Genomic DNA, 9,302 nt, shown 5'->3' on the forward strand with positions numbered 1-9,302 from the left:
GAAGAGAGAAAACACTTGGGTTATTTATCACAATGATGAATCCTGTATAGCTAAAAAGAAAGCCTGTTAATTCCGCTTCTTAACTGAAAAATGTCTGTTAATGGCAGAGAAGGACCAGGGTGGGGGTGTGGGGGTGTCAGATATTTTTAAACGCTATTTACCCACATGATGAATACAGTATGGCTAAAAATAAAAGCTTGTTATTTCCGCCAACGATAAAAAAGAAACGCGTGGAAACTTTCTTTGGTGATGTATGTTGAGTAATACACAATGTTTTGGTGATGTATGTTGAGTAATACACAATATTTTGGTGATGTATGTTGAGTAATACACAATGTTTTGGTGATGTATGTTGAGTAATACACAATGTTTTGGTGATGTATGTTGAGTAATACACAATGTTTTGGTGATGTATGTTGAGTAATACACAATGTTTTGGTGATGTATGTTGAGTAATACACAATGTTTTGGTGATGTATGTTGAGTAATACACAATGTTTTGGTGATGTATGTTGAGTAATACACAATGTTTTGAAAGTTGGATAAACACTCTAAACTGCCTACCAGACTGCTCTGAGGTGTCCGCGTGGACCTAAAGCACACCGTTGCTCGTTGTTTTGTATCATATTTCAATTATAAAAATGCAATTTCAGAATGTGGGGGGACAGACCACCAGTGAAAGTTACACCCTGGCTTTCTCACAGTCACACTCACAACACACCACAGCTGTTATCATTGTACTGTCTACACACACTGTTTATGGCTGAGAGGACACAGAGTCTGTGGCCAAACATATCTACCATATTCCCTGGTGCATTACACAGGAAGGCTGGCCTTAAATTAAGTGTGACATAAATGTATCTGATTAACAAATACTGCCACATTCACCCACCGCTTCTCATTACAACCCAATACCACATTGCTTTTACATTCTGTGTGAAAATCATTTTTGACAACTTTCCTGGTGGAATCAGAAAATGTCTGTATTGATAAAGCCTTGTAGGTTACATACCCACAGACACACATACACCCCCCCCCCCCCAAACACAAATGGCATCTGACTAAACCACCAACACAGTAGAATTCTAATAAAAGTGTTTTGCGTTGTGTCTTGTGCATTTGACCCCTTCCATTCTGGTTCTATCAGGAAACAACAGCTGCTTGTGTTATACCGCCACGATACTTGTCCACTTGATTATGTTACCTGTGTGTTTGGGTGTCTATTTAAAGTGGCACCTCTGCTATATTGACTCAGAGCATGACAGGGCGTGTGTGTGTGTGTGTGTGTGTGTGTGTGTGTGTGTGTGTGTGTGTGTGTGTGTGTGTGTGTGTGTGTGTGCGTGCGTGCGTGTGCGTTACCTCTGCTATTGACTCAACGTATAACAGATTGCCCCGGATGGTCAGTCCTCTCCACACTAATTTAATTTTAGACATAAACATCATCAATCAGTAGATTAGCAGAGGATGTCAGTAGCGATTTAATCTCAGTAAACAGTAATCAGCTGTGTCAAGTAATTCAGAAACAGTCGCTAGTGTTTATTGAATATTAAGTGAATGGCATAAAATATGACAAATATTTTTTAACCATTTAGGATACACATGGATTTGTCTCATTTATTATGTCCAATGGAAATTAAGTGAATCGAATAATAACCTATTCATTTTCTTAATCTCATATTATTTTGGACGAAGTGAATATGATTTGATGTAGCCTACATAAACTTGTATATTTTATAAAGTAGGCGAGCATTGAATTACAGCATTACTTATCCTATCTATCCTATCTACTGACTACCGATCCTACCGATCCTCGACTTCAGTGATGTCATCTATAAAATAGCTTCCAACACTCTACTCAACAAACTGGATGCAGTCTATCAAAGTGCCATCCGTTTTGTCACCAAAGCACCATACACTACCCACCATTGCGACCTGTACGCTCTCGTTGGCTGGCCCTCGCTTTATACTCATCGCCAAACCCACTCGCTACAGGTTATCTACAAATCTCTGCTAGGTAAAGCCCCGCCTTATCTCAGCTCACTGGTCACCATAGCAGCACCCACTCGTAGCACGCGCTCCAGCAGGTATATCTCACTGGTCACCCCCAAAGTCAATTCCTCCTTTGGTCGTCTTTCCTTCCAGTTCTCTGCTGCCAATGACTGGAACAAACTGCAAAAATCTCTGAAGCTTGAGACTCATATCTCCCTCACTAGCTTTAAGCACCAGCTGTCAGAGCAGCTCACAGATCACTGCACCTGTACATAGCCCATCTATCTACCTACCTCATCTCCATACAGTATTTATTTATTTATCTTGCTCCTTTGCACCCCAGTATCTATACTTGCACATTCATCTTCTGCGCATCTACCATTCCAGTGTTTAATTGCTATATTGTAATTACTTCGCCACCATCGCCTATATATTGCCTTAACTCCCTTATCTTACCTCATTTGCACTCACTGTATATAGACTTTTTGTTTTCCTTTGTTCTACTGTATTATTGACTATGTTTTGTTTATTCCATGTGTAACTCTGTGTTGTTGTTTGTGTCGCACTGCTTTGCTTTATCTTGACCAGGTCGCAGTTGCAAATGAGAACTTGTTCTCTCAACTAGCCTACCTGGTTAAATAAAGGTGAAATTAAAAAAATAATTTTAAAAATCTATAAAACCTATTGAGCCACACACCGTGCAAAATTGTTACTGGTAAATTATGATCATGATAAATTCGTATTATTAGTCATGTTTAATCCATTATTACCATTTTGTGCGGAATGAGAATTGGGTGAAAGTGATAATTTACCGAGATTTTACTTGTGTTATCCACTACTCCCCTCTAGTGGTGTACATTTTTTGTGCGAGTGTTCAGTAAATTTGCACATATAAATCTGTAAAAATGCTCATGGCATGTATGCTGTTCTGAAACCGTACGCGCGAGTGAACTAATTACCCGGTGGTGAAACGAAGTAACGTAGATGTACTCTGGGTGGTAAATAAACCAACGAGAAAAGATCAAAAAATATATTCACTCTGTCGAATCTGCACACAAGATGTTCTTGAACAGCGCCCCGGTTGAAAGGTCATCGTTGCGAAAACATGGCGGCTTCAAGCAAGACAACGGTGGTGCTTAAGACGGTCAAGAACATTGTTGTTCAGTTTTGTACGTTTGAATCCAATGTTCGTTCCACACGGTAAGAATACCTGTCACTTTTCTACCTAGGACACGTGAATATCTATTTTTCTAGTGAACTGGTGCTTTATTCAGTCTATGAAAGAGAATTGACCATGTCATGATGTGAACAACATTTGAGTCCTTCTGTACTGTAGGACAAATAATGCATCTCTTATTCCACACAGATGGACACAGACAATCACACTATCGTTGAATGTTATCTCATCTGTGCAACCAGTAATTATTGCGCAAAATTACTGCTTATTGTTGATATAGACATATTTATGAAGGTTATTCGTTTCTAGCAAGCTGTCTTAAATCTGTAACGTTACCTATCCTAAACCGTTCAGATTGTCAGATTGAGTTTGTCATTCAGGTGCCCGCTTCACTGCCATTCCCGTCATAGGCTCATGTAAGAATATAACTGGCTGTGTGCCTAAACGTCATATTTGGCAAGCGTCATCACGCAATGTGTTTACAAACTATCTACACAGTCTAGTAGCGTGGCCAATCAAAAACGCATATTTTGACCAATGGGGAAAGTATTATGTTAATTGTATTGATAACCCTCTAAAAAGTCTAAACCTCATGTCTCTATCATAATCTGTTCAAAAGTTATTGGAGTTTTTACCCTTGTACGATGGGCAGAATTATCTCTGTGAAATGTAAACGGAGCCCTGAGCATATAGCAAGCGTTTTATTTTCAAAGCCTTTTACATTTCATTCAGCTCCTGTCAAGCAAAATAAAATGTTTGTGACCCACAGAAACAACTTTGAAGACCATTACCACAAAATGTAAAATCCCCAATTTTTACGAGAAACCTGCACTGCTATGGCAACAGAGCTCGGTGCTTTTTATCGGATTTATTAGGTTACGAAACCTGAGTTTTTGGAGGTAATGTTAATGATATGTTAGAGGACAACCCCACTGAACAATTCAGAACATGAATTATCATATTTATCTTGGTTAAATGTATTTGATAACACCAGGAAGTGACATTTCATCACCCATGCACATTTTCACCCACTCTGGGCAGAGGGGGCCTGTAACTACCCTATTCCATAGCCTGTGTAGCCACAAGGCTCGTTCTATAAAATAGTCTATAAGTGTCACCGGAGTCACTGGAATAAGGGATGGTTGGTATGTATTTGACACTCACTGGAATAAGGGATGGCTGGTAGGTATTTGACAGATTGCTTGATTCTCTAAATGGGTGAAATGTATCTATAGATCTTATTCAGGTGAGGGGTCAACCCACACAGACGTGCATCTCCTGTTAATGTGACGTTCAATGTTGGTGTCCTTGCAGGGAGTTCCTGGTCCTGGTTGGGTCTGAGAAGGCCAGATCTACCAATATGAACTGTGAGGTGATGACAGAAGTGAAACATGACCAGTCTGAACCAGTGGTGGACATCACATTCAGTAAGTAGAATAAACCTGACTTTTACCTCACATTTACTTCATATAGGCCTATGGAGGTTATAGTCTGGGTATCAGTCTGTTTAGCATGACAAGGAGTGGAATGATGGCTAAATGACACTGGGTACTAGGAGTGGAATGATGGCTAAATGACACAGGGTACTAGGAGGGGAATGATGGCTAAATGACACAGGGTACTAGGAGGGGAATGATGGCTAAATGTCACAGGGTACAAGGAGTGGAATGATGGCTAAATGACACTGGGTACTAGGAGAGGAATGATGGCTAAATGACACGGTACTAGGAGGGGAATGATGGCTAAATGACACAGGGTACAAGGAGTGGAATGATGGCTAAATGACACTGGGTACTAGGAGTGGAATGATGGCTAAATGACACAGGGTACAAGGAGTGGAATGATGGCTAAATGACACAGGGTACAAGGAGTGGAATGATGGCTAAATGACACAGGGTACAAGGAGTGGAATGATGGCTAAATGACACAGGGTACAAGGTGTGGAATGTTAGCAAAACAGGATCTGGATTTCAGGCTAAGTGTATTAAGGCATTTGTCACAAGTCCTGGTCCTGGAGATGTACAGTACCAGTCAGAAGTTTGGCCACACCTACTCACTCCAGGGTTTTTCTTTATTTTTACTATTTTCTACATTGTAGAAACATAGTGAAGACATCACAACTATGAAATAACACATATGGAATCATGTAGTAACCAAAAAATGGTTAAACAAATGTTGTAAAATGATTACTACATGATTCCGTATGTGTTATTTCATAGTTCTGATGTCTTCACTATTATTCTATAATGTAGAAAATAGTCAAATAAAGAAACACCTTTGAATGAATAGGTGTGTCCAAACTGTATATATATGTATATATGCAGGCTTTTGTGCCAGCCCAGCATTAAGTCACCTGATTCTAGATGTTGGCCTGGATTAAATAGCCTGCTCTGCACACCCTGGAACACTCTAGTCTCAGGGTTGGTGACCATTGTAGTAAAAGCTTAAAGAAATTTGATGCAATGACCAGGTATTTACACAATGAAATCATAATTATCCTACATAGTAGTAATCTAGCCTGTTGGGTTCTTTAGGGTCCTAGTCTTCACCATTTGGTACCAGGTAACAGTTCCCAATTTTTTGTTTTGCATACCTTTTATACTGCCTCAGCGAAACAACTTCTTTACCTTTACCTTTCCCCCTTCTCTACAGTGGATGGAGAAAGGCTAATAATGAAGGGAGCGAGACTGACCAGCAAGGAGATGCTGACTGCACTGCAGTCACGATGTGTGGCCAAGGACCCTCAGGCCAAAATTACAGCCAAGAAGTAGTCCCCTCCCTCAGTATTTTTCTATGTGTCTATGTATATTTGTGAATGTTTATAATAAAATACTTTATTGAAATGTTGTTTTTCAGTCAGTTATAGAAATACACTGTAAATAAATATATGTGGCCATTCCTTGAAATGAGTGGATTTGGCTATTTCAGCCTCACCCGTTGCTGACAGGTGTATAAAATGGAGCACACTGCCATGCAATCTCCATAGACAAACATTGGCCCGTACTGAAGAGCTCAGTGACTTTCAACGTGGCACTGTCATCAGATGCCATCTTTCCAACAAGTCAGTATGTCAAATGTCTGCCCTGCTAGAGCTGCCCCGGTCAACTGTAAGTGCTGTTATTGTGAAGTGGAAATGTCTAGGAGCAACAACGGCTCAGCCGCAAAGTGGAAAGCCACACAAGCTTACCGAAGGGGGAAGAAATAGTCTGTCCTCGATTGCAACACTCCCTACTGAGTTCCAAACTGCCTCTGGAAGCAACGTCAGCACAAGAACTGTTCGTCAGGAGCTTCATGAAATGGGTTTCCATGGCTGAGCAACCGCACACAAGCCTAAGATCACCGTGCGAAATGTCAAGTGTCGGCTGGACTGGTGTAAAGCGCTCCGCCATTGGACTGGAGCAGTCGAAACGTGTTCTCTGGAGTGATGAATCACGCTTCACCAATGGACAAATCTGGGTTTGACGGATGACAGGAGAATGCTACATGCCCGAATGCATTGGGCAAACTGTCAAGTTTGGTGGATGAGGAATAATGGTCTTGGGCTGTTTTTCATGGTTCGGGCTAGGCCCCTTAGTTCCGCTGAAGGGAAATCTTAACGCTACAGCATACGATGACTTTCTAGACGACTCTGTGCTTCCAACTTTGTGGCGACAGTTTGGGGAAGGCCCTTTCCTGTTTCAGTATGACAATGCCCCTGTGTACAAAGCGAGATCCATACAAAAAAGAATTGTCAAGATTGGTGTGGAAGAACTTGACTGGCCCGCACAGAGCCCTGACCTCAACCCCATCGAACACCTTTAGGATTAATTGGAACGTAGACTACAAGCCAGGCCTAATCGCCCAACATCAGTGCCCGACCTCACTAATGCTCTTCTGAAAGGAAGCGAGTCACCGCACCAATGCTCCAACATCTAGTGGAAAGCCTTCCCAGAAACGCAGAAGGTGTAATAGCAGCAAAGGGGGGACCAACTACATATTAATGCCCATGATTTCGCCATGAGATGTTTGACAAGCAGCTGTCCACATATGGCCTCTACTGAATGGTCCAGTTTAATTGGGAGTACGTTCACTTTTTGAAGTTATTTACTTTAGATAGCATGAAACTTATTTGATGGGAAAGTGTTTTTTTTTGCCTACCAAGTTTGATAATTTTGTCCATTCAGATGTATGCTACTAGATTACATTATCTGGCTCTGTCATAATTTTTAACCTGTGATCAGTGAACTATTTGCAGAGTAATAGACACTCTTTCAGCATTTGAAAGGACATTGTGAAACCCATTGCCTCTTACATAGTAAGCTAAATGTAATTTGGCACAGCAGTAGATGTGGCACTCAAAAACCTTTCACCCATTCCAACCATTATTCCTACACTGGAAATTGCCGAACTACATACCGTGACGTCCGTGGCTGTGATTGGTCCGTATTTGCATGCGTGCGTCGCCTAGATCCCTTTAAAACCATGGATCGTTCTCATCAGAGAGAGTAGATTCGATTTTTGGAAAGATAGATCGCACTGTTGGGGATATTACAGATAACTGGAAAGATGGTTGACAAGTTTGTGGGGACCTGGAAAATGATTTCCAGCGATAACTTTGATGACTACATGAAAGCTTTGGGTATGGTATTTTTTCTAATCTTGAATAAATTATTGATAAACGTATAATAGGAGTAAATATAATGATAACATAACATATTATAATACGATAAAGATTATCATTTGTATTTATATAAAATGATGCATGATAATGATTTTGGTTGCACCCCACCACACTACCAATAGATCCCACTTGACAGTTTGTTCTCGGCTGTGCAGGTGTTGGCTTCGCGACTCGACAGGTGGGAAACCGCACCAAGCCCAGTCTCATCATCAACATGGACGACCAAGGAATGATCTGTGTGAAATCCCAGAGCACTTTCAAAACGGTTGAGATTAAATTCAAACTCAACGAGCCTTTCGAGGAAACAACCGCCGACGACAGAAAAACAATGGTTGGTTGGGATCAAAAATCTATGTGTGAAAGTCCGTTGACTTGGGTGAACCTAGTCATTGGAAATAACTTACATTTTTCCTTTAATCTTCAGACCGTTTTTACTCTTGAAAATGGCAACCTTGTGCAAAAACAGAACTGGGACGGCAAAGAGACGATAATAGAGAGAGAGGTAACTGGTGATGGAAAGTTGATAGCGGTAAGGAACTAGTTTATTTAATTTCTTATTTAAAAAAACGACTTTATAATAGCATGGTCCTGTAGTCTTTTTGTTGATTGTTTGTAGTGTTTGTTTATTTGTTAATAACCTCTGCAGTTGACAGATTACTGTCAAATAATTTATGATATTAGAAAGTAATTTGACTAAACTTTGTATAACAATAAAGTTGACATGTTGCCAATAAAACTGGTTGGGAAAGTTAAATCACACTTGAATTTATAATCTCAACCCTTTTACATGTAACACTTCATGCATTTTTGACTGAACAAGTGTTTTATCGCGCTCAAACCTACAACATATGCTGGAATGTGTATTCCTGGCTCCTAGCCTGCACCTGAAACATCTCAACTCTGACCTACCAAACTCTTTTTCCCTCTCCCCCTCTGTTCTCCTCTCACCTTCCTCCCTCCTCATCCTTTCAGAAATGCGTGATGGGGGATGTGGTTGCGGTGAGGACATACGTGAAGGAGGCGTGATGGGACTCGTGACCATTTTTCCTCGATGATTGGATAACGACAGGCTCAGTTCAATGAGCAGCAAATGAGCAGCAAAGCTGCACGTATTTGCTCATATTCTTTATTGTATTGCCAACGCATATTTATGCATTGTACTACTCTAATATGATACATTTGGTTATAAACATTGTTTTGATTTGAAATAAAACCTTAAAATTGCCTTCTTGTTCTCATTTGAAATGATTGCATGATGTCTTGGTTGGATTCTCCACGTGTTGGGACAGTAGGGACAATATTGACCGCTGAAGACTAATGTGTATATTTTCCTCTTTAACTCGAAACGTGTAAGAATAACAGGACATGAGACATTAATACATATTATTCATAGACTAACACCACGTGGGAGCTTTCAGCTATTAATGTAGTCACATTTCTCAGTACATAAAATGACAAACTGATCTGTGACAAACA

The 9,302-nt window shown here is 40.4% G+C and overlaps 2 protein-coding genes across 2 annotated transcripts; both read left to right on the top strand.

Moving 5' to 3' along the window:
• The first annotated feature begins 3,036 nt into the window (after positions 1 to 3,036).
• Positions 3,037 to 6,013, top strand: LOC112237044 (39S ribosomal protein L53, mitochondrial). The gene is made up of 3 exons (XM_024405669.2): positions 3,037 to 3,189; positions 4,481 to 4,593; positions 5,819 to 6,013. The coding sequence occupies exons 1-3, from the start codon at positions 3,095 to 3,097 to the stop codon at positions 5,935 to 5,937; spliced, it is 327 nt and encodes a 108-aa protein (XP_024261437.1). The 5' UTR covers positions 3,037 to 3,094; the 3' UTR covers positions 5,938 to 6,013.
• A 1,609-nt stretch (positions 6,014 to 7,622) lies between these two features.
• On the top strand, positions 7,623 to 9,051 carry LOC112237043 (myelin P2 protein). Its single transcript, XM_024405668.2, has 4 exons — positions 7,623 to 7,784; positions 7,982 to 8,157; positions 8,251 to 8,355; positions 8,799 to 9,051. Exons 1-4 carry the CDS (start codon positions 7,712 to 7,714, stop codon positions 8,850 to 8,852), a joined length of 408 nt encoding a protein of 135 aa, XP_024261436.1. The 5' UTR covers positions 7,623 to 7,711; the 3' UTR covers positions 8,853 to 9,051.
• The last annotated feature ends 251 nt before the right edge of the window (positions 9,052 to 9,302 follow it).

This window comes from Oncorhynchus tshawytscha, linkage group LG31 (assembly GCF_018296145.1).
Source record: "Oncorhynchus tshawytscha isolate Ot180627B linkage group LG31, Otsh_v2.0, whole genome shotgun sequence".
NCBI classification, from domain to species: Eukaryota; Metazoa; Chordata; class Actinopteri; order Salmoniformes; family Salmonidae; genus Oncorhynchus; species Oncorhynchus tshawytscha.

What these genes read in the sequence shown, in the direction of transcription:
- LOC112237044 (XM_024405669.2), top strand. Translation starts at nt 3,095, where the DNA reads ATGGCGGCTTCAAGCAAGACAACGGTGGTGCTTAAGACGGTCAAGAAC. An exon ending in TCCAATGTTCGTTCCACACG is followed by an intron (nt 3,190 to 4,480) that starts GTAAGAATACCT and finishes GTGTCCTTGCAG; the next exon opens with GGAGTTCCTGGTCCTGGTTG. An exon ending in AGTGGTGGACATCACATTCA is followed by an intron (nt 4,594 to 5,818) that starts GTAAGTAGAATA and finishes CCTTCTCTACAG; the next exon opens with TGGATGGAGAAAGGCTAATA.
- LOC112237043 (XM_024405668.2), top strand. Translation starts at nt 7,712, where the DNA reads ATGGTTGACAAGTTTGTGGGGACCTGGAAAATGATTTCCAGCGATAAC. An exon ending in TGACTACATGAAAGCTTTGG is followed by an intron (nt 7,785 to 7,981) that starts GTATGGTATTTT and finishes TCGGCTGTGCAG; the next exon opens with GTGTTGGCTTCGCGACTCGA. An exon ending in CCGACGACAGAAAAACAATG is followed by an intron (nt 8,158 to 8,250) that starts GTTGGTTGGGAT and finishes TTTAATCTTCAG; the next exon opens with ACCGTTTTTACTCTTGAAAA.